Source organism: Symphalangus syndactylus, chromosome 19 (genome assembly GCF_028878055.3).
Source record: "Symphalangus syndactylus isolate Jambi chromosome 19, NHGRI_mSymSyn1-v2.1_pri, whole genome shotgun sequence".
NCBI classification, from domain to species: Eukaryota; Metazoa; Chordata; class Mammalia; order Primates; family Hylobatidae; genus Symphalangus; species Symphalangus syndactylus.
Window position 1 is genome coordinate 48,000,362 of NC_072434.2, and position 27,139 is coordinate 48,027,500.

Here is a 27,139-nt window from a genome sequence, read left to right on the forward strand (position 1 = left end):
GAGTGTGTTGGTGAAATGGTGCAACAAAAGCCTCCAAAAGGCCAGGCATAAGCTAACACTCGAAGACGGTCATCCTCAGTCTAGCTGAATCTCACCAAGGGAAGCACATGGTGATTATCCCTGTTACTAAATCAGGCAACATTACTCCATGATTCCCCTTCGGGCTTGTGGCCATAGTGAAATGTTTTAACATCAACCTGTCATTACAGCTGTTAGAGTGAGCTAAGTGGCCAGGAAGATGAGTTAACTTCATCTCCAAAACGGTCAGGTCAACACATCCCTCGGGACTGGGGTTTTAGGAAGGATGGAGATGGCCATTAAACAGTTTTGCTCCCTCCAAACAGAGTACAGATAACTGCACTTAAACAGAGTATAGATATTGCACATGGTATTGAGGCCATATTATAGGTGAATCATTTTGTATTTGGCTTCGATGACTTTTTTTTTTTTTTTTTTTCAGATGGAGTCTCACTCTTTCGCCCAGAATGGAATGCAGTGGCGTGATCTTGGCTCACTGTAGCTTCCATCTCCTGGGTTCAAGCGATTCTCCTGCTTCAGCCTCCCAAGTAGCTCAGGCTATGGGCATGTACCACCACACCCAGCTAATTTTTGTATTTTTAGTAGAGGTGGGGTTTCACCATGTTGGCCAGCCTGGTCTTGAACTCCTGACCTCAAATGATCCACCCACCTTGGCCTCCCAAAGTGCTGGGATTACAGGCGTGAGCCACCGCGCTTGGCCGACTTACCCTGTTTTAAGAGATGTGATTATTCAAATGCGTGTTTATTCACACTACATAATGGCAGCTGCAATAGAACAGATTATATTCTCGCCATTAGTGATCTGGGGTATCTTTGATTTGCCTGTCTTTTTGGAATTGCAAGGGCAGCACATCTAACAAACAAAATTTCCCACTCAGCATCCCAGCTCCCCTGACTGGCTTATTGCAGAGGCAGGCCACTGGGGGCTAATGCTGGTAAGGAGAGGATCCAAGGATTTTTCTGGGGATCAAAATGGAGCTTGTAGGGTTTAGGCACTGAAGAAGAAAGCAGGCTTTGGGGACTTCCAAAATGACTCCACAGAAGCTGAAAGTATAGCACTGTTCTGACAGTTCCTTAGAGGCTTACATAACCTGCCACTGTCCTTCTAGCCTGGCTGCTGCCTCCCCTGTGGGGTTCATTTTGAGCTCACCTTGGGCAGCAAGAGGAGACATATGCTGATGGCTCCGGCGATGAATCTGGTGGCGGTAGGCGTACACTGCCAGGACCAAGACCATGATGCATCCCATGATCCCTCCAGCCACAGGACCCACAGGGGCACTTTTAATCATGTTTAATGTGATCACCTCATCACCTTCAGTGAAAGAGCAAGAAGATGTTCCTTGTTAAGATTTCCCAAGTAGGGAAGAAAGTAAAGATGGTGAGATGGGAGGGTATAGAGTGGGAAGGGGGTTGGGGGAAGATAAACAGATGCTCAGTTAGGCTTTGAGTTCCTCAAACATGACGCATGGGAACGTGGGAGTGGAGGCTTCATTTCATTCCTGGTTCTCCAGTGTTGGTTGCTAGGCAGAGCAGGAGCACAAATGGCAAGGACTGCTGGAAAGAGTGAGCAGACCAGAAGAATTGCTTACACAGGCAGCATCCAACACCAACAGAGTCCTAGCTCCCTGGGGTATGAGTTACTCTTGGAAGAGAGGAAAAGTCACCCAGTACAGAGTAACCACTGAAATAAAAGGCACCAGGTCCAATAAATACGCGCTAATTGGACCAAATTTCGAAGCTTATGGCTTTCCTTTAAAAGGCCATTTGTGCTTTCCAGATAGGAAACTGCAGGTGAGCATAGAAAGTGATTTCTCAGAGCCAAGTGACTTTCACGTATGTGCCCTCACCTAGTTCAGGAAAAACATACAAGCTCAAAATCCTGCCTCATATATGAGCTTTTCTTCTAGACAGGCTGATGTAAGTGATGGTAAAAATTAAGGTATTAACTAAGGATTTAAATATTTGACTCTACTGCCATCTAAGAATTAGGACTTGGTGCTAATTCTGGAAAGACTGAAAAAAAAAATCTCAGGTAAGTGATCTAATCTTGGCAGTATTTTTGAGGTCTTGAAGACTGATCCCAGGGGCTCTCCACCCTGCAGTGTCCCTATGCTTCATCCTAAGCTGTCCCAGCTGCACTGGGTAGCTCTGGCTTCTGTTGATTCCAAGGCCCCAAATACTGATTTGTAGCTATAAGACTTCTACCTTGCAAAAGTTGTGAGTGAAGGTTTTAACAGGCACTAGACATACAGTGGTCACTCCATACATGGCCCTGTGCTTCTGACAGTTGGTGTGCATATCCAAACAGACTCCAGAGTTTGGCCATGCAGAAACCAGGCCTGAGATTTCTCAGAACAAGCTTTATGGGAATGAATTCCAGGCTTGCAAAATTTGGCAGGACAGATGGCCACTCACTCTCTCTGCACAGAATATTTAGCCAGTTCTGAAGGTAATTATCTGCCTTGGTTTTGTGACTAAAGACTACCAGCAAATGTATCAGGGAAGTTGGGAAGAGGATTATTTTAAGATGTCCTAGTATATAGGCAGGAAATTGTATATTCAAGAATTAAATTGTTGGGGCATCCAAAAAACATACCTATTGCTCCCATGTCATCAACGTAGGGACTTTTGGCTCCCACAATCCCCCCGAAACATTCTTTCTGGGGGGCACAGTAGGATTTGTCCAGGTGAGTCTTTCCATCACTGTCCACCATGCACCATTCACAATCCAGCACCCCAAAACAGTCCCTGCCAGAAAAACAATACTTAGTCTTCTACAAAGCAGTGTGGGGCAGGGGACAGCACTTCAGTGTGGGCATCAGACAGTTCTCAGGATCTCCATTACTTACTAGTGCTGTGAATTTCTTGAGCTTTAGTTTCCTTTCCTTATAAAATGAGAATAGCAATAGACTGCCAGGGAAATAACTGTTTTATGCCTCTTAACAACTTGGAAAGGAGAGAAATAAAACTGCTCTCTGTGAATTAAATAATGACATCCACACATCATGGGGCTATTCAAAATCATCTTACAAGACCAAACAGAAATGACCCCAATGTTTGTTAGACTCTGGCTTAACATCCCCCAAGTGTGGGGTCATTTAAAAAAATTAAAAAAAAGTCCAATAAGTTTGGAAATACTTGGCCAGTTACCACAGGTTTCCTCACTGCCAATTTCTCAGAGCCTTTAGTGTATTACATGCATTGTGACTATCTCAAGATAATATATGCAGTGTCAGCATTTCCCAAACCTAATTGACTTGGGGCTACTGTATAACATCCCAAATTATTCAGTTTGATGCCACAATTCCTTTGCTAAAATATACACGCGAAGTAGAGTAAGCTATCCCTCTAAACACTGTTTAATAAAATGGCAAGCTACAGCTACAATAAGCTAATAACCAACTCCCCTTCACTTAGTCTACCACAGCCACTATTTCCATGTCTAGTTCCAAACTCCTAATCCCACCTGAGGAGTAGGGAGAGGGCGGGGAACATGTAGTTTTTAGTTCTCAAAACTATCATGAAGCAGATGTGTTTCCTCAGAAAGGAAAATAAATGAGCTTCAAAATATCACACCTAGAGCCTTGACTACCGGGTTCTGCTTCTGGACTGCAGGGGTTCCTCCTCCCTTGCCCTGCTGCTTCATGCCATGGCCCCTCACACTTCTCTTATTTCAAGAAAAACTCCCACTCACAGATGAGGCTACATATGGTACACACGCTAAATAGGGGTAATAAGTGGGAACGAGACAACATTTAATCTGGTGGATAAAGGCTTATGGAAATCAGTTTCAGATCTGAAAAACTGATATACCTTTTTAAAACATGAAGAGTGGGAATAATAAATATTGGCTGGAAAACCTCAATTCTTTACTAGGTTCTGCTTACCCACTTTCTAGCCTCTGACTGCACCTGCTGTTGACACACTGGTGAAGGGCATCTTGCAGGCCCGGGTCAATAGCTGTGTATGTCACCGGCTCCTGGTGGACCTCGCAGCTTGGGTTTCTGTGCAGGAGGTAAGTCTGGAGGTTAAGATGACCACCGCCCACATTTCAAACTCATGCTCCTGGTCCTTAACGGCAGTCAGACAGATTTGGGTTTGAATCCTGGCTTTGCCACTTAGTGTGTAACCTTGTATCAATTACTTAACAACTCTGAGCTTCAATTTATGTATCTTTATGTACAGTAGAAGTAATACAAATAACCCAGGCAACATAAAGAAACCTCATCTTATAAAAAGTACTACTGGCCAGGAGCAGTGGCTCATGCCTGTAATCCCAGCACTTTGGGAGGCCGAGGCGGGTGGATCACGAGGTCAGGAGATCGAGACCATCCTGGCTAACACGGTGAAACCCCGTCTCTACTAAAAATACAAAAAAAAATTAGCCGGGCGAGGTGGCGGGTGCCTGTAGTCCCAGCTACTCAGGAGGCTGAGGCAGGAGAACGGTGTGAATCCGGGGGGGGCGGAGCCCGCAGTGAGCTGAAATCGCACCACTGCACCCCAGCCTGGGCGACAGTGAGACTCTGTCTCAAAAAAAAAAAAGTACTACTACAACAACAAAATTTAGACAGGCTTGGGAATCACATGACTGTAGTCCCAGCTACAAGGGAGGTAGAAAGGTGGGAGGATTGCTTGAGCTTTGGAGGTAGAGGTTGCAGTGAGCCGTGATCGCGCCACTGCACTCCATCCTGAGCAACAGAGTGAGACCATGTCTCAACAAACAAATACACACACACAATACAAACACACATGACACTGTTATGTTCTAGAGAAGGGGTTTATCACAATTTATTTTCCTGGTGTTAAAATCTGTCACTGATATAAATAACGCTGTAGAACACATCATACGTATGTGAAAAACACTTGCATATTTATCACAGGGTTAATTAAAACACTAAGTGACTTAATGTGCATAAAGTACTCAACACATGGTAGACACTTAGTAAATGCTTGAAACATTCTCACATTTTTTTGTATGTAGCACATACACGCTTAATACTTTTACAGCAGTTAAATTTAAACCTTGAAACAGGCATCATTTTATGGCACTACGGAGCTTGAATTCTGGCTCACTGAACAGTTAGTTCTATCATTAGAATGAATCATCTTTATACGCCCTAACTCAAAACAAATCTATAAGAGACTCACAGTATTATATATGGATTATTATTATTGTTGTTGTTATTATTATTAATTATTTTACCGGTTCTCTGCATTGGTGAGGTTGCCAGTGCACTCATTGACCTCTAGAGGGCACTCACAAGGACATTCACATTCATTTTGTTCCATTCTGAAAAGCAAAAAGCAAGTTACTATGCAGAAGGTCAATGGCAAACTGTAAGTTGTACATGTGCTGGGGAAGCAAAATAATGAAGCTCTGAGCTAGTTTAAAAGAATAGTAAAAAAAGAAGTTACAGCCAAAGGTTAAATACATAAATGGCCTTAATCCGTTGTTCTTTGGACAAGGATGCTGCAAACGGCACAGCTCTAAGTGCCTTTGTAACTGTGACTTTTCTTCAGGACACACACCAGCACTTTCTGTTTGTTTTGCACTTCAAAATGCCTGACATCAGTTGAAATATTAAACAGTGTGGTGAACACAGAATATGACCCATTGCAGTTTTACCGGTGGCAGTTGAGACAGAGTCGGTCCACCATGCTGCAGGCACAGAAGGCAAGAGAGTCGCAGGTTTCATTGACAATGCCAACAAACGTGTTGGTTCCTGGGATCCTTGCTAATCTGTATTTGGAACAGTGGCTGCCATGCACAAGGTTCGTCAGATCCCCCTACAGAACAATCAAGGTATCAGAAATGACAGACAGCAATGCAAAGACTCAGCCCAAACTTGGTGAAAACAACTCTTCAACTACCTATGAAAAATAGCTTAAAATAAAATGTTTCTGATTACAAAAGTCACTGTTAAAAATATATAGTCACTGTTAAAAATTTAGAAAATAAAAATTATTCATAATCAGAGAGAACTCCCATTGAACAGCTGTGTATATATTATGAATTCTTTTATCTGTGCTTACACAAATATAAATTTTATAGCTGTTATTAAAATCTGTTTTTTCTTAACACATAACAATATACCAGGAAAACGAATACTTCAAGAAGCAATAAAAGACAATTTTCAGGGAAGGAAGAGTTTAAAATTTATTCACATGCAAACCTAATTAACCACAAATTGTGCACTTCCCTTTTTTGGGTGGTGAACCTTTTTCCTTTTATAATAATAAAATTATTTAAAAATCAAACCTAAGAGGCAAATTTCTGCTTCTAGAATATTTAAATAATCCAACTAAAGCAAGTATCCCTTTTCTTCATTCCATAACAAGAAAATGTGATAGCAAGTTTCTTGAATTGCCAATTTTGTTTACCATATTAGAAAATCAAAGATTCCAAAGTGGTATTGTAGAGTTGCATGTAATCATTTTTCTGCATGTGTGTCAGATACACTAGGCAAATTATTTCACCTCAAGCTTGTTTCATGCCATTCATCCTGTATATATGCTTGGTGAGGATGAGCTTAGTTCTGAGAATCATAGCACTGAATGGGTTTTTAGAGGTCTACATGAATTTCTCACTGTCTGGAAGACACCCACCTCTAGAACATAAGCAGTAACATAGGCTTGGAGTCCTGACAGCCCCAATACCCAGGAATGCTCTAATTCCATTTGGGAATAACTTGGGCCAATAAATTATTCAAATTTGCCTTTTGAGAAGTATCTACCTGAGTATCCCGGCATTGTGTGCTGAAGACTCCAGAAACCATTGCATAAATAATAGAAGATACACAGAATAAGTCAGACTTTCCTATGACAACCTTACTTGGCAGTCTCATTTGTCAATGTCTCCTTTAAAAACAGTGCTTCTCACAATGGTATGGGATCTGAACAGGGTAATAATGACTTCCCTTGCTTTGAACATACCATTCTATTAACATATTCATGTTTTAAACTACTCTTTTCCACCAGATAATTGCTTTCTGCAATAGTTTTTGAGACTCAGTTTAGGATTTTTAATTTAACCCAGTACATTTTAAAAATTAATTACATACTTAATGACTGACATAAATGCCTATTCTAAATAAAAAACCTACTTCCTGTAAATAGCTTTTTGAATGTTCTATCATTCCCCATTTTAGCTTTCTCCCAACTAGGATTATTTATAAATTAATGAGAATGTCCTTAAGATCTTTAACCATAACCAGGTAAATTTGCAGCAACTCAAACTATACAGAGTACTCTAAGCTAAAAAAAGACATTATTTTCAGATGATTTACATGAGAGTTCCCATCTCATAGAGCAAATGATCAAGAACTGACCTAACTTGGCCTTGGGAATTTACCTGAGTGATCTCTAGAAAACAGGATGAGAGGAACACATGGTGCCACATATATTTATACAAGACTGTGGGAACCAACTTCAGCAGATATTTCAAAGGGCTTAGATTGGGTAAGTCTTTAAAGAAACAAAACCAAAACAAAATACCAACTGAGAGACCTTAAAACATTCACTTTTCTACTCTGAGCTTTATATCTCCCAATCGTCAAACTGGGAACTGGAACTAAGGTCCTGTCTCCTCCTATCATTCTACAGTTCTAAGGCAATGAAACAGGTAGGGATAATATTCAGACACTAGCCATGATTCCAATTCATGTTCCATAATGGGATGGGAAAATGAGTGTTAAGGAATCAGATCAACTTACCGCAAGGCTGGTGTTGAATTTATAAAACCTCTGGACTGTTCTGTCACTGAAGCTGTTGCACAGGTTTTTCTTTACAAAGTTGGGGTGGTTGAGGATATCATTTGCTACCAGGGGCTCCTACCAAGGCCAAAGAGAACAGAAGATATACGCCATGTAGTGAGCTGCAGGTGGTTGGAGAGCTGAGCAGCTCAGCTTTGTGACAAATACCTTGTGGGTGATGTGCTGCTGCTCCACAGGTGCGTGTCCTTTGGGGTCGATGAGAGTTGGGTGCGCCACCAGATAACCCCTGTCCTCCATTATGAAGCACCTGTACCAAAACAAGTTATGCCCTTCATTCACATCAGCTGTTTTTTTTTTTTCCAAACGTATTCAGAGAGCATTTATCTTGCTAGCCCTGAAACAAATTGCATTTATCCCAGGTTCTCAATAAATACTCATTGGAAAAATGAAGGGAAGCTGGCAGTCAGGTAGACAGGTACATGATTTTTGAGGCTGTGGGTCACCTAGAATAGAGGTTAAGGTGAGAGTTACGCCTGACTCTGTGGTCACCTACGTAGTTTATACAGGATGCACCCACCCAGTCCAAGTAAGACGAACTCAGACCTTTCGCAAAGATGTATGAATGGGAAGTTTGTTCTTTTTTTTCCACGGAAGCAGATCCTAAAGGAAGTAGACTTGAGTACTTCTACCGAGAGATTTGAAGCACATAATTTCTTCTTTCAATGATAAATACACACAAAATAACAACACGCAGGGGATGTATAAAAATATGCAGTAGTCCTCCTCTCTTATCTATGGAAGATACGTTCCAAGACCCCCAATGGATGCCTGAAAGTGCCGATAGTACTGAACATTACATATACGGTTTTTTCCCTATATATATCTACCTATGATAGTTTAATTTATAAATTAGGCCCAGTAAGAGATTAACAACATTAACTAATAATAAAATAGAACAATTATAACAGTAATAAAAGTTATGTGAATGTGGTCTTTCTATCTCTATAAAAATATCTTATTGTATTATGCTGTGGGTAACTGAACCCTCACACAGTGAGACCAAAGATAAGAGGGGGACTACCATATTTGATCTCTATTTGATAGAAACACTAAATGAAGCTAGAACTGCTTTAATCAAGACTATATTTTGCTTTATTTTACTTTACATTAGTGATATCAGTTTGCCAGGAATTCTGCATTTCCCCATAAGGGCCAATGACGCGAAGCGTGAACCGTGAGATGGAACTAAGAAAGCTATTTTTAAAAGCAGCCTGCATTAAATCAAGAGTATGCCCTTGCTTTGATCAGACATGTTCTTTTGAAATTCGGGAGGCAGAGACTTTTGGTTCCATGGTCTCTTTCTGGGGAAATGTAAAAGGAACAGTCTAAGCAGCTGAAAATGTCACAAAGACTTTGGTTTAATGACAAAGTTAACATCAAAAGTCCTACCCAAGAGTCCCCTCTGGTCTTTCTAGTACCAAAGATATGGGAGGCCTCTAATTACTGACTTCCAGGGAAACAAGAGCTTTTGGTGCATTCTATGCTACAGTTACTTTTCTTGTTGTGTGCTGAGTCTGTCTAAATCACAAACAGTATGCATCTCAGAAAGACGCAAGAAGAGAAAAAGAACAAAACCCATCTTAATAGGACACCCAGGCCATGAATTAGATTTCTAGTCCTGACCATAGCTATGCGGTTCCCATTCAACTAGAGATACCTGACATCTATTTTTAAACTTCTGCAGCTAGAAAGGAAATAGCATCCCTAAAGCGCTTACCTTATTTTGTTGCCACCATCTTGGTTACAGACTGGTAATAGGTCCATCAGAACTTTGTAGAAGTATCTGAGTGTGAAGTCAATGCCCATCACAGCCACAGTGTGCCCAGAAGACAGCTGTGTACTTTATGTGAAAAAGATCAATGAGAACAATAGGCATGGCTTATTTAAAGATAAAAGCTATGTTCAGTCACAGGGACATTGTTTGGTATTAGAAATACCTTCCCACTGTTCCTCCCTACTTTTCCCACCTACAAAAACGATCAACTAAGTGACTGATTTAACACAACATGGAAATTTTATGAGACAAAAAAATTTAAGACTTAATGCAGGACTGTCCAAATAAGAGTGGCCCCAAACCTGAGCAGCTGTGAAATATGATGTTCAGAGAGTGGCTCAACTGAGAAAAATATGGGCACAGAGGCATCAGGTGGGAGGCTGGATGCATGACTACTACGGCTACTTCCAACAAACCTCTAGATAAAAAAAAAAAAAAAAAAATCCCCCTTAGCAACACCCTTATTATTTACTTCATTGTTTAGATAAGAAAACTGAGATCTCACAAAGGTTAACTGACTGGCTAAGGTCATACAAAACTTAAGGAGGAACAATGTCTAGTCCAGTTTTCTTTCTGCAACATTAAGGTTGACTCTACTCAGAGCACAGCTCATATTCTAGAACAAGACTCTCCTGGTAAATAGGCCAGTGCTTTCTCCATTCCACCCTGCTACTCCCAAAAGCCAAGGAAGAGAAAATTGGGCAGTAAAACACGGTGCTAACTTGTTTGGCTCTGGAATCAGCAGATCTGAAGTCAAATCTTGGCCCTGTTGCTTTCTATATATGTGGCTTATGGAATGCTGTTTCATCTTTCTAAGCTTCAGTTTTCTCGTCTGAAAATGGATTCAATAATAGTACCTACTTTATAAGGCTGTTATTGGGATTAAATGAGATGGTGTATTTACAGTGAACACCTAAAAAAATAGAAGCTAAGCTAAAGAAAACTAAACAGTGAAGCTGAGCCCTCAGGCATGAGTTGACAATAAACTTATTACTCTTTCAGAGAAAACGCACTTCAAGAAATTGCCAGGTGTGTCAGAAGTGTGGACTTCTCACTTGGAACCTTGGCTCTTTTTAATCTATGCTCATGGGTAACTGGGAGGGCATGTGCTACTTGACCAACGAACTCCCCATACTCTTGTGGCTGAGAATTTGCAGTTTACCCAACATAGGACTTTCTAAGAGCCTATTATTTAGCATCACCTGCCTGCCTAATTTCTTTAATCACAAAAACCTTAATTATTTCTCATAGCAATCTTACAAGGCATTATAATTTCCAGAAAACTAAAGCTTGGGGAAATTAGTTATTTGGCCAAGGTCACATAGTGAATAACTAGTAGAAGCAGAAATGTATTTATCATTTTTGTAAGAGATGGGGTCTTGCTATGTTGCCCAGGCTAGATTCAAGCTCCTGGGGGCTCAAGTGATCCTCCTGCCCCAGTCTCAAGTAGCTGGGACTATAGACACACAACAACAGGCTGGTGGAAGCAAGGCTTTAAACTTAGTGTCTTCAACTCCAAAGCATATACCATGAAGTTATACTGCCTTCTTAGATCTGCAGAGCATTCAAGAGTTTCCAAGCAACTTTACACTATTTAACTATCTGTGAAAAAGCCATAAAGGAATCATAGTTCCCATTTTATAAATATAAGATTAGGCTTAGAATGGCAAAAACACATAAGATAGATCAGACCAGTACCCACACCTGGCTCTTTCTACAACCCTACAGCTACCTCGGTGAAAAACAGCACTTAGGTGTTTTGGTATAAGGTAATTTTATTTCTAAACTTCTCTTGTATAACTGCCATCTGCTTCAAAATGATAAACATGCTAAAGCAACAGCATGTATATTGCCTATGTAAGTCTAGGATTCATACTTTCACCTGCATTTCAGATGGGTACACTGTTACCACAGCAACTCATAAAGAATGATATTGGAAAAAAAAAATCACGCCAAACCTATATTTCTAAGTACAACAGACCAGGCTGTTTGCAATACTTCCGTGAGATTTTCACAGCCAAAGACACATCTAACCAGTCCTTTACTCAATGACCATACTTCATCTCTAGCAGCACCACCCTTCTCCAAAGAATGCAAACCCAGATTCTCAGGGCACTAAACATGTGTATGAAAGAATCACAAGAAAGCTTACTATGAGTAACTGATAAGTGAGTGTTGAATTAGAAAACACCTCTAATTCTCAGCCAAACCACTGAAAACTGAGTTCATGGGACTGCTTCATGACAAGCTGAATATTAGCTTAAGCTTTCTCTTCTGACCTGCTAAAATGTCAGAAGTTTAAAACAAAAATAGCATGATAAAAATAACTGCCATTTATTTGGGACTCGACCTTTTAAGTACAGTACTAAGCACTTGACATGCATGCATCATCTCTAATTCTCATCCTATCAGTTCAATGCAGGTATTACAGCCTCTGTTTTACATATGAGGTCAGCGAGGTCACAAGACATTATTATAAAAGTGCTTAACATTTACTGAGCCCTTACCAGATACCAGGCACTATTCTAGGAGACCGACATATATTATTTGATTTAATCTTTAAAAATAATCATTTGAGATAGGCTCTAATATCTCACTTTCCTAAGTGGGGAAACAAAGGTGAAAAGGAGTTTGTTTATAGTCATGCAAACAGTAAACGGCAAATCTACTTTTTGGGAGTAGAACCATATGTTAGGAGGGATGAAGTTCTCAAGCTGGCACCCAAGGCCAAAATCATCAGCAATCATTTGAAAAAAATACCTTTGCAAAGCCTATCTATCCATGCATCCATCAAAGTCATAGTTACTCTGCTTGAGCACCATAAGAGGTAGTTGACTTGCATTTTAAACTCTGTTGATTGAAAAATACACAGCTCTAAATAGTAAAATCACACTCTGCTAAGCAAAATATTCAAATGACCAGGTGCGTGGGATTTCATATTGCACAGGGCAAGAGCACCTATTCTGGGGAATATACACTCATTGAGTGACTCAGGAGGCAGAACCCATGACTTCAACTGCCATTTCTTGCTCTTATTATATTCTAGTTAAACTTGTGTAGGTTCAACCCATGATGTAAAAGTAACCAAATGAGGGATTTGAATCTGGAGTTTTCTGGTTTTTTTTTGAGACAGAGTCTCACTTTGTTGCCCAGGCTGGAGTGCAGTGGCACATTCTTGGCTCACTGCAACCTCTGCCTCCCGGGTTCAAGTGAGTCTTGTGCCTCAGCCTCCAGAGTAGTTGGGATTATAGGCATGTGCTACTGGATTTGGCTGAACCTGGGTTTTTCTTTTTTTTCTTTTTTTTTTTTTTTTTGAGATGGAGTCTCGCTCTGTCGCCCAGGTTGGAGTGCAGTGGTACGATCTTGGCTCATTGCAACCTTCGCCTCCTGGGTTCAAGCGATTCTCCTGCCTCAGCCTCCTGGGATTACAGGCATGCGCCTCCATGCCCAGCTAATTTTTGTATTTTTAGTAGAGATAGGGTTTCACCATGTTGGTCAGTCTGGTCTTGAACTCCTGACCTCATGATCCGCCTGCCTCTGCCTCCCAATGTGCTGGGATTACAGGCATGAGCCACCGTGCCCGGCCTGAACCTGGGTTTTTCTAACTTGAAAGTCCATCATATTTCCATTGTGATTCACTTGGACCAACACGATAAATATTTGTAAACAAACCAAATCAAAATTCTTCCACCCATTTGAATCCCAACAAAAACATGTAAACATACATACACAAGCATAAACATCTGTCCCTACCCTTGCCCTCCTGAACAAAAAGAATATGTCTAGACAGAAAAGCAAATGGCTCTTGATAATAAGCTGCCAGGTGAGGGGAGTCAGTTGGGTCACCTGATGACTAAGGCACACCTGGGTTTTGATTGCCTACACTATAACAACATCTTTAAGAGCCCAGTTCTGGCCTATTTCATTGTAATCAAAGACCAAGGTGACTGCGTCCCCTCAAAAGAAACAGCCTTTGCTTACTTTTTCTCAACCCATTAGAATATATGGGAGGGATGACAAGTCACTCTATTTAGACATCAGTAGGCGTGTGCTTCACATATGGTCTGTTAATGAAAACACTGAGGGATGTGTTCTAAGTAAGTGTTTACTTGTTTGCATATGAAATCTTATATGATGGGAGAAGCTGACAGAGTCAGACAGATACCATACCCTACAAAGGAGTCAACATTTGGCTGGCTGCAGGGCCCCATTTTCCACAGAGACATAGGCCATGATATTGAAATTCCACACCTATGGCCTCCCAATTCTTGCTCCCAGTGAACTTCCGTTAGAGGAATTTTACTGAATATCAGTCATTTGACACATAATGAGCACCAGTGAAAAGCATAAACTTAAGCAAGAAAATCTGCCTCCTATAAATGTTAAGGCATCATTACAGGTACCAGTCAAAATACGGTCTTTCTTGGTTGCTAGGAAAAAATAGCTACTTGTATAAGGAAGGGATTAAAACAATGTGTGTGACTTGCCTCCCCACCAAACATTTCCCTGACATCTGTAGCTTAAATGCTGAAACCTTAAAACCAGAAAGCATAAAGCACTCTAAATATATTTACAGTGATATTGATATAGCATTCTGGGAAAATCAATTTTCAAAAAGCCTTTTAATTTTTCAAGAGATAGTTTCAAGGACAATTTTTTTTTTTTAAAGAAGAAAACCAAACAAACAACTTATTTAATTCTAAAGAGTTAGACTCAAATACAAGAGGCAATAAGTTTGATGTCTTGGTACTTTTTCTTTCTTGCTCTTTTTTTTTTTTTTGAGATAGGATCTCACGCTGTCACCCAGGCTAGAGTGCAGCCTCGAACTTCCGGGGTGCAAGCCTCCTGCCTCAGCCTCCTGAGTTACTAGGAATACAAGTGTGCACCATCATGCCTGATTAATTATTTTATTTTTTGTAGAGCCAGGGTCTCGCTATGTTGCTCAGGCTGGTCCGGAACTCCTGATCTCAAGTGATCCGCCCACCTCAGCCTCTCAAGGTGCTGGGATTACAAGCATGAGCCAAGGAACCCAGCCTGTTTTTCTCCATTAACAATCCTCCTTTTCTTGGGAAACACTCTCTGGCAATCATAACTGTCAGGTTCCTATTGATATTTCTTTCATCAGTTTAAAGTGGATATTTCTTCAAACTGCTCTTTAGACTCCAGCATCTTTTCTTCTTCATAAACATCATCATGGCCACCAAGAACAGGGCTAACAGCCTTTCACTGACTCAGTTTACATGACAACCATGTGAGGCAGGTATCATTCCCATTTTATAGATGGCAGGAGAAAGCTACGGAATTGAAGGTGACAGAAAGAGAAGATGTTCAAATCCCAGCTGGCCTCACTTTAAAGGTCATGCTTCTGCCTCTAAGCCTTGCTGCCAGTACTCTTCTATTCAGATTTCCAAAATGTCCTTGATATATTTAAGAAATGACTACAAAGTTAGTTAACATATTACCTGGATGAATGAATTGTGTGACTGATTGTCACAACATAACCAGCTCCTCCAACATCTAAGTAAGGACCAGTCAAAGAAATCAACCCTGGATTAGCTACTGCATGGAGATACCTAACGGAGAGCAAAGAAAGTCATGTTATTTTATTATTTATTTATTTATTTATTTTTGAGACGGAGTCTCGCTCTGTAGCCCAGGCTGGAGTGCAGCGGTGCGATCTCAGCTCACTGCAAGCTCCGCCTCCTGGGTTCATGCCATTCTCCTGCCTCAGCCTCTCCAAGTAGCCGGGACTACAGGCGCCCGCCACCACGCCTAGCTAATTTTTTGTATTTTTGGTAGAGACGGGGTTTCACCGTGGTCTCGATCTCCTGACCTTGTGATCTGCCCACCTTGGCCTCCCAAAGTGCTGAGATTACAAGCGTGAGCCAAGTCATGTTATTTTAAAATATGCACCTCTACTCTGCAAATTTCAAAGAAAAGTGAGCTTATAAGTCTAAAAATATTTATGATGAATTTTGTTTGTGTTACACTGAAACGCAAAAGGATTCTCATCTTTTGTATCTGACTGTAGCATCAACACAAGTAGTAAAGAGAATCTGAAATTCCTTCTTACTTTAAAAAGAGACACTGAACTCAGTATATATCTGGGCATTTACTAAGATATGTAGTATAGTCGTTGTTTTTTTTTTTTTTTTTTTTTTTTTTTTGACAGGGTCTCATTCTGTCACCCAGGCTGGAGTGCAATGGCATGATCTTGGCTCACTGAAGCCTCAAACTCCTAGGCTTAAGCAATCCTCCCACCTCAGCCTCCTGAGTAGCTGGGACTACAGGTGTGTACCACCACACCCAACTAATTTTTGTATTTTTTCTTTTGTAGAGATGGGGTTTCGCTATGTTACCCAGGCTGGTCTTGAACTCCTAGACTCAAGCAATCCACCTGCCTTGGCCTCCCAAAGTGCTAGGGTTACAGGTAGAGATGTTTTAGAGGCTAGGTCGATTTTCTGTTCTTATGTCCAGTTGACTCCCCTGGTATGCTATGGCACATTGTTAGCTTTTGCTTTTGAAAATTAAAGTAAAAATAAAGCCTAGAAGTAAAAGAATGTTTTTGAATTTGTGTGTTCATTTTTCACAGGTCATACATAAGCGGTAACTTGATTCCATAATCACGTGTAGTAAAATGAAGTCTATCCACTAGGAACACATTTTGCATAAGGTAGGAATCAAACAAACCACAAGGAATTAAAATGGCCAAGCATAAAGAATTTCAGGCTCAAAATTTCAATGAAGAGATAAAAACATTTTAGATAGAAAAAACCCCACAAAGCTGTTGTTAATGCTGCATTGAAAAAACTATTCAGAAACATTTTTCACCACCACGAAAGTATCTTCTTTAGTTTAATGGCCTGAAGTTGCTTTATTGTATGTACTTACCATGTCTCTCCAGGATTTGGGGGAGAATCTTTGATAATGGAAGCCCCTAAAACTCACCATTGTCTCCTAGTGGGATCAAATGCTTTGTCCATGAGGGAACCAGGATAAATTCTGAGGACGCCATTGGGCGTTGCTATGTAACGGCGGACAATGTAAGTGTTCAGGCTACTCATTTCCATTTGTGTCATCCATTCATCTGTGACGTGGCTGGTAGCCATTACTTCATTTCTGACAGAGAACTGGGAAACAAAGGAAGACATAGCAGGGATCCTTTAAAACTCACATGAAAAGAGAGTGGGCTGCTGGCAGGGCTTCCCAAAGCTCTGTTGCAGAGAAGCCAAGCCCAATTACTTTTTAAAAAATCTTTCCACAGCAGACGGATGCAGCCAAACTTGGTGAAAACGAAAGCTTGCAGAAATACAGTCAGCGGATGCGTGATCACTCAATTGTTCACTCTACCCAGGCTTTCTGAGTTTAAGAAGAAAAACGCTATAGCGAGTCATTAATATACACATATATATACACTAACCCTAAAGCTTTATTCCTTAAACTTTATACTTATATTTATCTCGAGAGACAGCAGGGGCACTTTACTTCTTCTTCTGGGTAAGACAGGGCTGGGAAAGTTTCACTAGTCTCTAAATCACATCCCCCTAACATCACTGGAAACCCCCAGTGCTTCTAAGGCCTGTAACAGATTCTCCATGTGGCCCACGGGGCTTCTTCATCCATCAGAAGAGTCACTGCTGACCAGCCTCCCCTGGGCCACACACTCTGCAGCTCTCCAGCTGAGAGGCACAGATGCAGAGCTGGGCTTCCTACTTCAAAGGTTCACTGCCAGCACCCCCTGCTGGGCCTGTGGAGGGGGACACCAGAATTGGAGCTCTGCGCCAGCACTTACTTTGAGGCCCGGGTTAGCAATGAGGCGGGTGTTGTCGCTGAGATAGGCGGTGTAGTGCTCTACCATGCGCTTTGTCTCCGGCTGGCTGAGGTGCTCATAGGGGGAGGAAAAGCTGCCAGCAGACAGCATGACGGTGGGACTTTCTGAAAGAGAAGCAAACAAAGCAGGCCTGAGAATGCGGAGACTCTATCTCATCCCAAACAAAAGCATCACTCGGGCTCTGCCAATCCGTCAGCTATGGTGGCTTAATATCTTTTTTTTCTTTTTCTTTTTTTTTCAGATGGAATCTCGCTCTGTGGCCCAGGCTGGAGTGCAGTGGCGTGACCTCAGCTCACTGCAAGCTCCGCCTCCTGGGTTCCTGCCATTCTCCTGCCTCAGCTTCCCAAGTAGCTGGGACTACAGGCACCTGCCACCACGCCCGGCTAGTTTTTGTATTTTTAGTACAGACGGGGTTTCACCGTATTAGCCAGGATGGTCTTGATCTCCTGACCTTGTGATCCGCCTGCCTCATCCTCCCAAAGTGCTGGGATTACAGGCATGAGCCACTGCACCCGGTGGTGGCTTAATATCTAACGGGCCACATTCTCTCCCTTCAGGGAGCTTACAGTCCTAAGAATGAACCAGTAAAGACATGCGCCAATAAACACAAGTGCTGGGAGTAGAAATTCTTCAAACGATCTGAGATCTACGTATAATATCTTATAAGGAATGAGGGGACAGCTTATGACACACATGAAACCAGTCTGGATTAAAGCCATTTTCTGGCTGTGTGATGTTAGGCAGGTTATAATACATGTAGCGTTTCTCTCATTTGCATAGCAGCAATCTCTTAGAAATATGGTGAGAATTCAATGAGTTAATATTTGTAAAGCAAATGAGTATTAACTATTATTCATATTAGTAGTACTATTTAAGAAAGAAAGATGGAACAGTGAAATCAATGCAAAAATCAAATAAAAATTATTCACTCAGATGGTGGCAGCAAAATTTGACACAAACAAAAGCTTCTAGAAATATAGTAGTTAATGTATACATGTTTCATTATTGGTCTGATCTAACAGGAAAATCCCAGTTCTCTATTTAAGATAAAAATCCTCACAATGAACCACAGTGCAAAACAAAAACTCTAAATCTTTGAGATTTTCTACCATTCAGCCTTATAGTATTTTTAAAAGCTTTAGAAAGCATGATCATGTGTCCTATCTCATTTAAACACATAGGGCATCTTCTACTCCTTTTGTTAGTTCTCACTCGTCATGTCTTGTCTCCTGGTAGCCTGGTGATCTCTGATTGTGCTGGACATTGTACTTAAAAACTAATCTGTAGAAATAGCTTGAGGCCTAAGAAGATGGGGGATCATTCTCCAGAGAGGATTGTTGTTTCATCCTGTCTGGTGCCACACTGCAAGATGTAGCAGGTGGGGTGTTGGAAACAGTTCCCAATTAGGAGCCAGGATACGGACCGAAGCACTGCATGACTTCAACTAATCCTATTTCAAAGGCTAATGCTTGAAGTTCCCCAAACCACTCAGATGATAGGAACCCCAAGTCAAGGCCTGATTTAACTTCAGGCCTTCCCCTAAAGATGTAGTCTTTTAGAATCTCTGCTAAAAGCATGTATGTATGTGGGGCTGGGAGTAAAAAATTTATTAGAGTCTCCACCTTTTGTGGACCCTGGATTTGATTTTTGCTTCTCTTCTTTGCCTGAAGTAGCTACTTAAAGCACTGTTTAATTTCACAGCTGTTTCTTCTGGATTGGTAAACATGTGCATTGCAAAAGTGGCTTTGAGTGTTGGCTCTCTTCTCTGGGTTCTTATTTTCTGTGAGATTTTTGCCCGGTAATTCCTCTCTCTCATGTTAGCTCTGATGCTTTCCAAGATTTTAATCCAGGATTATGTTTCAATCCAGGAATTTTATTAAATAGTTGTCCTCAGTAAGTTGGGTTAGAATTACCTAGTCTGCCATTCCCAGAAAACATTAAATAATGTTATGTCTCATTTAATTCTGATGATATCTTCATTGGCTACCCAGGGAGATTATTATTATATTAATTAACCAAAGCAAAGACAACCAGAAGCTGGAAAAGGTTAGGGTGCCTAGCAGCATGCTGTGGCTTCATGTATACATTATTTTGCAGGCCCTCCACGCAAGGACATGCCAAAAAGAGAGAGGGTAGTTCCTGAACTCAAAGAAGTTAGGATCTGATTGGAGTGACAAGAAATAAGGAAAATAGAGAAAAACAACAATGTGAGAATAACACAGTAATATAAAAAGTGTCAAAGGCACACACCCACTTCAGAGACAGAAGAGTCGCCACAGGGCTAGAGTAAAGAGAAGAAGAGGTGGCTTGGGGAGTGGGTCTCTTTTGTAGTGACGGAGACTGGCATTTTAGAAAAGGCTAGTGCAGTAAGATGGGGTGAGCACAAAGAGACAGAAAGAATCAAGATACAGGACCCAAAGCTTTGTGTCTAGGAGGTAGACATGCTTATTTATACACACATATACATATTTAATTGCCTTAGATGATGTACTCTTAAAAAATTTTTCTTTGTCTCTTTGTGTACCAAGAAAGATGATGTCCTTCTATTATCTCACTTGAACACAGGTGACATATATTTAAGACCTGGCCTCTAAACCCCCACATCAACGAAATCAAATGGAAACCACTTCTTTGCCATTGCCTCCCATATTTCCTATTCCCTTTTTATTGTATTTTAATTACCTTGGTTCATTTTCATTGCCAACTGATCCTAACTAAGATGCCCTTGATTACCTCTCCACCTTGTCCTGGGGCCTTACCATCCAGGTGAGGAAGGGTGCCAAGACCTCCCAGTGAAAGTCAGACACTGGCCTATGGTCTGCTTGTTAATCGTATATGAAATAATTAAGTTCATACATTATCTGAATAATCTCTATGAGGCATGAGGCAGTGCTTGCTGTCCAACTGAAATACAATGCGATCCACAGATGTAATTTAAAATTTTCCAGTAGACACATTAAGAAAAGCAAAAAGTGGCTGGGCACAGTGGCACCTGTAATCCCAGCACTTCGGGAGGCCAAGGCGGGAGGATCACCTGAGGTCAGGAGTCAAGACCAGCCTGGCCAACATGGTGAAACCCCATCTTTGCTAAAAATACAAAAATTAGCTGGGCGTGGTGACGCGCATTTGTAATCCCAGCTAATCAGGCGGCTGAGGCAGGAGAATCACCTGAACCCAGGAGACGGAGGTGGCAGTGAGCCAAGATCGTGCCACTGTACTCCATCCTGGGTGACAAGAGCAAAACTCCCTGTCAAAGTAAAAATAAAAAAAAAAAAGCAAAGCAAAAAGTAGTATTAATTTTTATAATATGCTTATGGAATACAGTATATCCACAATAGCATTATAATTTTAACATGTTATCAATATTAAAATTAAGTATGAACTTCACACTTACCATACACCTCAATTTGGATGAGCCATATTTAAAGTGCCCAATAGCTACACGTGGCTAGTGGCTGCCATATTGGAAACTGTAGCTATGAGAGATTATGCAAAGGAAATAAAAAATCTAGGCTTGAGCTTCTTTTTCTTCAAGAAAACTATTGTACTTTATTGTCTCAAATTTCAAAACGGTGGCCTAATTTTCACCAGCAGTAGCTTGCTCACACAGAACTTAAAAGAGGCTTGTACACATCAGTGTTTCAGTAAAGCATTTCTTAAAAATATGAAATTTTTAAACATACTTTTTTGTATAAAAACAAACAAAACCCCAAAGACCAAATCAAAACAAAGAAATATAAAATCCTGCCTTCTTGGATCAACATCACTGGCTCTATCCAAATTGTCAACACTGCTGGGAGGTACCCAGAAGAGACCACTTAGTCCAGCCTGCTCTTCTGATCTCATGTCCAGGCAGAACTCTCGAGGATGGAATTTAAGGGAGGAACATAAACACCAGTGCTATCATTTGGAATCTAGAGACTGCAGACTTCTAGCCTTGATTTTATTCCTATCTGTTCCCCTTCCCCTTCTTCTCAGTTGGCCAGTTGTGTGATGATTCTTAGTTATTAACTGCTTTGAACCCTAAGTCCTTTCAACAGTGAAAAAGAGAATACCTGTTTTACTGTACTGTCAGTATACTGTGGTTTGGTGACAACATAGACCACGAATGCCTAGTATGTGTCTGGCACATGGCAGAGCAGAGGTGCATAGGTCAAATCTCAGCTTTGCTATATTTTATGTTATCTGGGGGAAAATTATCTTTGGTAAACCCAAATCAATCACGTCAACTCAGGTGAAAAATAAAAAACATCTGGTACATAATAAATGTAAATTCCTTTTTGCTTCCTTTGAATTATCTTCGTATTCCTAAGCCCTTTTGAAGATAGGAATCTGTGGTAGATTACTGCTGATATGCTACATAGATTCCTTTGGAGGCCTTTTATTGTTATTCTACCGCACCCCTCCTCAATATCCCCATACTTATATGTTTACCTTTAATGGGCTGTATCTGTGCCTCCCTCTATGGACTTTGGGCTACTGAAAACTCTGTACCTAGCACTAGAAGTTGAAAGTGACTAAGAAATGTGAAAGCTGAGCTCTCTTTAGAGTCTGGGCAAACTCTATTGGTGTAATTTACACTCCAGAGTCCCCCTAGAAGACCAGGCTGAAGTTAAAACTTCACTCAACATCAAACTTGTCTTTTTTGCCTTCCTTGTCCTGTTTTCCTCACTTCTTCACTGGTTTCTCAAAGCCCAGCCTGTATAAACCACGAGCACACAAAACCTTGTCTCAGAGTCTGCTAGATGATCTAATTTGAGGCCAGGCTTCAAATCGTTTTCACATTTGTATCCCCAAACCAGCTGACTCTGCAGGCATTCAGTATCTTTTTTGGAGGGGTGGGGTGGATGGTATTCAAAAGGATATTTACAGTGAGCTGCTAAGAGTAAGAACGTGAAGGAAGTGTAAGGGCTTTACCTAGGGTTGCCAGCTGTTTGAAGTGGAGGCAAGCACTGGGCTGGCCCAGGAGATCCAGCCGGTGGTACAGCAGCTTGCTGCTAGGAACAGTGTTGAGGTTCTTCAGTTGTTTCACAGGTATTTCTGGTTGTATCACCACAATACACAGAATAAAGGAAGTGTCTTGTACCTGTAAAAATCAATAAAGAATTTCTAACCTAGAAAATGAGGGTTCCATGGGGACAGGGACTTTGCATACATTATTTTCTACTGCCTCTATCTTCTATCTTCACATGGAAGGTGTTCATTAAATATATGATGAATGAATGAAGACATAAGGATAGGGTGATAGAAGGTATCTAATTTTGCATTTTCTGTTTTCTTTTCTTGTTGAGGAGACTTGAAGTATGTAACAGAAAATCATGGGGCTAACGAAAGGATAAGAAAGGAGTCCCTTTGAAACTGTGACCCTAGTCTTTTTTTGCTAATGTGGGTTAATGAGCACAAGCTAGAACAGGACATAATAATACAACACTTATTTCTATTTGGATTTGAAATGCACTTAAAAATACATAATTGGTTTTGCAGTAAGTGTTCTGAGAATTGACTATTTTTCAAGCCAGTAGTGAATTCTCACTTTAGAAGAAAGGACTGAGGAGCAGCCAATACAGAATCCAGTTCATTCATTCTATTCCAACTAACGCTTTCTCTTGTCCTGGTTGGAAATGACCAACATCACTACTTAAACTCATGAAAAACACAAATCCTATGGCATCCCTGCAGAGTCAGCCTGATATGTCATTGCAGACCACGGTAGACAAGTGTGCCATAGCTTAAGTCTAACTTATTAAGCTCATATGTAGAAACAGTAGTATTTTCAGATTCACTTTGTGCCTAGAAATGGATGCTTCAACAAAATTTAGTGGGGACAATGTCCACCACAGAATCAAAAGCCAATCTACCTAGTTCTAGCCACTTGAGAAAGACTTAAAAGTAAAAGAAAGCCAAATTTCTCGATTATTATCCTATTATATTAGAAGAAAGACTGAACCTATTTAAAGATGGTTTATAAATAAATGAAGAAGGTGATGACTAGCGAAATCAGAACTAAAGAACGGTCCCTTATAAAGCAGCTCATGTGACTTACTTAGTGAAATAAAAGTAAAAGATAAAGGAGAACATTTTAACTAAGCAGGTTAGAGTTAAGTGAAATTTAGGATTTGGGAGGATGGTTGCAGACTCTTAAACACAGAAGCAATTTGCATCTTCCTGGAATTGCTTTCAAGTACTGCTGGCAAAGATACTCAATTAGATTAACAAATTTAATCCTTTTCCTCCATTCCCCAAATTATAAATTGACAAGGTGCTCTGAAGTGGCATTTACTATTTTCTCTCTTTTCAATCTCACAGTCATCCTTTAAGTCTGTTTTCCTATGTTGTGTTTTCCAAGGAACCAAAAGACAAAACCCTACCAGAATGACGAGAATATAATTTTATAATTGGGTCTATTCTGTAAGAGAAAAATAAAGTTACCGTAAGCTTCTAAAAGTAGCACTTCATAAACAGGTCTTAGGAAAGCGGATTTCAATATAGGTCTTTCTGTCATGTTCTTAGCTGAAAAACAAAGTCTCTACATTAAAAGGAACTCTATTTCTAGAGGGCTCTCTATGGGTTGGGAGTGGGTTTTTTTCACTGATTATAACATGGGATCCATGTTTTGAAGTGAAGCAGGCCTGTGTAACATGGGAACATGTGAATACCTTCTAATAGTCAGTACTTCTATCAAAGCAAACAGCCTCCTAAAATGCTAAAAAATGCGCTTGGGTTACACAGTGATGGAGTAATCTCTTAATGCTGCTAACATAATCTCTCAAGTTATATTTAAATTAATTCAGTGAAATAATCCCTCAATATCTGCTATATCTATGAGTGCTAAGCAGTTTAGCCAATTGACCTTAGGATAAGCTAACTCTATTTGGATTATATTAGAAGAAACCATTTTATTTCTTAGGACAAGATGAGTATCTACCCTCCTCCCCAACAAAGTAACTAAAGAGATCTTAAAAATATTTGCCCTTATTACTGGGTAACCAGCCTAGCCTTTTTTTTTTTTTTTTTTTAAGTCTCCAATCTCATTATTTATTATCTCCTTAAGTTTTCACTTACAGTGATCAGCTCAACAATTTTAGAACTCGGAGAAAGCTAACACTGCTACCTGAAGTGGCTACATGATTACTACCTCGAATTTGCCTAAGGAGAACAACCAGAATTTACTAGCATCATTGAAAAAACCCCACTAACATTGAGGCTCTTTACTGTATCAAGAAGGTCACACAAATGCCTACATTTCCTTCTTTCCCTTTTAATGCCAGCAACCATGCAGATATTTTCCCAGGATGTAACTGAGTTGCTTTTAATCAGAATATGCTGGAGGTAAACAATCTCTAATTTCAAACACAAAAGTCTGTTTTCTAATTGAGAATTTTGGTGGCTGGCTCACCCTTTCTGATATGAAAATTAAATAATTTATCGTTAAAAATGATATAAATATAAAGGCAGATGGTGTTATCATTCTAAAGAAAAATTTGAAAACAAGTCAGCTAAGAGAATTTCAAAATAGGCTTTGACCTTCCTCAAATGTGTATTACCAAACAACAAACTACCAGTAGAATTAGGCTTGTAAACATGTTTCTCAAATAGTTTCATTTATTAATTTGTTTGCTTCATTTGCATTTTAGTACTTGCTATTGCCATAATGATACTTTAAGAACCAAACAAGAAGGTTGGAAGAGACTCCTGCCTAAAGGCATTCTGGCTACTCCCAATTCCTATTTTCCTGATCCAACTGATACAGGCACAGACACTGTATCGAGTTGCTGTTTGTCTGCATCCACCACTAGGCTCGATGCTCTATGAAGGCAGAGAGAATGTCAATCTTCTATATCCTTCTTCGTCCACAGAAAATGTTCAATAAGTAGTTTGCAAAGGGATGATTAAATGGATCTATTTGGAGTCAACAGGTTAAACATCAGATTTGTCCATCCAAGAAAAATCTCATGTATGACTGCATTTTATGTTCAGCGATTAAAATTTGATGATAAAAGTAAAACTCTACGCCCCTTTTGGTCAGTTATAGTATTTAGGGTCCTTCAAGAGCACTGCTATGCTACACTGGGAAGGAAGAGGAGAGAAGAGAAACACAGGTAACATGAACAGTGTGTGTTAGATCTGCTTTCTCTATGATTCTTTGAAGCCTGGTTCTGAAAGAATCTGGTAAGAGAAAGCAGAAATGGGTGCCACAAGTTATGGCCAAACTATCCATCTGCTTGTGTTGAACATGAATAATCCAATTTCTAATCTAAAATTTTCTTTTCCTTTGAGAATGTCGGAGGGTACTTATGCTTTCATGTCTCCTTTTAAACTCCCAACCTCCACAATCTGAGTTGAACTGAAATAAACCAACTGGATGCAATCTAAATGTGCATTAATAGGGGACTGTTTAAAGAAATTTGGGTCATCTACACAATGCAATACTATATAGCCATTAAAGCCATGTGTGAGCATATACACACACACACAAATATATATATCTGCCTGTATATACACATTTTCTGGAAATTGATCTAAGTGGCTATTTATGGGGAATGGAAAGTCAAAGGAAGGAAGGAAGTAGATAGTTTTGGTGCTATCATGGCTCACTGCAGCTTCAACCTCTCAGGCTTAAGCAATCCTCCCACCTCAGCCTCCTGAGTAGCTGGGAATACAAGCATGTGTCACCACGTCTGGCTAATTTTTACATTTTTTATAGAGATGGGATTTTGTTATGTTGTCCAGGCTGGGCATCGTTTACTTTCTACTTTACATCCTTTTATATGGTTTGATGAATTCATCATGAACAATTATCGGTTTTATAAACAAAAAAGGAAAAATAATTATACAACATCTGTGGAATGTCTTCTTTCCCAATCACTTTAAAAACTGATTAGTCACATTACAAGACACATTATCAGACCCAAGTGCCACCCCCTACCTGAGAATTCCAACATGAAGAAGAGCACTGTACCCTGTAGCTCTTCAAGCAAACACAACTTCTTCTCACTCACCATCTTCCAGGCATAGCTAACATTGTAGGCTTCCTTTCCAGTTTCTCTCAGCTTGTTTATGTGCCAAGACAGGGATGAGTTCACAGGGACTGCAATAATCTGGCTGCCCAGAGGGAGGCTGTGTTGGCAAACAGAATTAAATATTTCAGGCAAAAGATAAAATTAAGCACTTAATTAAAGGCAAGGAAGAAGCTGTTGAGTCAATGGCCACCTCCTGATTTTGAATACCAATGAAGCTCACCAGTTTTGAAAGAGATAATGTGAGATTTTCAATTGCGTAAAAGCATTATGTCAGCTCTGCATTAAAAACATTCCTTACTCTCCATCCTTGCTCCCCAACTATAACTCTTTCCAGAGACTAACTTGTCTCAAATCACTCAGTCGTTAATTTTCAACCAATGAGCACAAAGACCCATTCCTCTACAGGTTACCATCTGCCAAAAGAATGTATCACAGTTGGAAAAAATCCAATCTGTTTTTTATTTGAAGAAAAAACAATGTATAAGATTGTGCTGTCAACTTGGAATGGACGCTACTTTGCCAGGCTATTTTTTGGCAAATGCAACAAAGCTGGTCCTCAACTTAGCCTTTTATTTTGCCAACATTTTTCAACTTGGTATCATTGGAACTTTTTTTGAAAATGAGATGAAATATATCTGATTTTACAATGAAAGTCAATGTGAACATAGAATTTGATTTACAAGACATTATCGTCAAATAATAG

The 27,139-nt window shown here is 40.2% G+C and overlaps 1 protein-coding gene across 1 annotated transcript in view; it reads right to left on the bottom strand.

Annotated features, from left to right (window-relative positions):
* Positions 1–27,139, bottom strand: part of CACHD1 (cache domain containing 1) — a 228,517-nt gene that overhangs the window by 16,918 nt on the left and 184,460 nt on the right. Inside the window, exons 12-24 of the mRNA XM_055234364.2 lie at positions 26,416–26,533; positions 22,334–22,502; positions 17,378–17,520; positions 16,534–16,715; positions 15,048–15,158; positions 9,529–9,651; positions 7,959–8,058; positions 7,752–7,868; positions 5,666–5,826; positions 5,243–5,329; positions 3,927–4,043; positions 2,636–2,787; positions 1,190–1,351 (exon numbers count right to left, since the gene is read on the bottom strand). Coding sequence (XP_055090339.1) covers positions 1,190–1,351; positions 2,636–2,787; positions 3,927–4,043; positions 5,243–5,329; positions 5,666–5,826; positions 7,752–7,868; positions 7,959–8,058; positions 9,529–9,651; positions 15,048–15,158; positions 16,534–16,715; positions 17,378–17,520; positions 22,334–22,502; positions 26,416–26,533 — 1,742 coding nt within the window. The remainder of the gene's footprint in view (positions 1–1,189; positions 1,352–2,635; positions 2,788–3,926; positions 4,044–5,242; positions 5,330–5,665; positions 5,827–7,751; positions 7,869–7,958; positions 8,059–9,528; positions 9,652–15,047; positions 15,159–16,533; positions 16,716–17,377; positions 17,521–22,333; positions 22,503–26,415; positions 26,534–27,139) is intronic.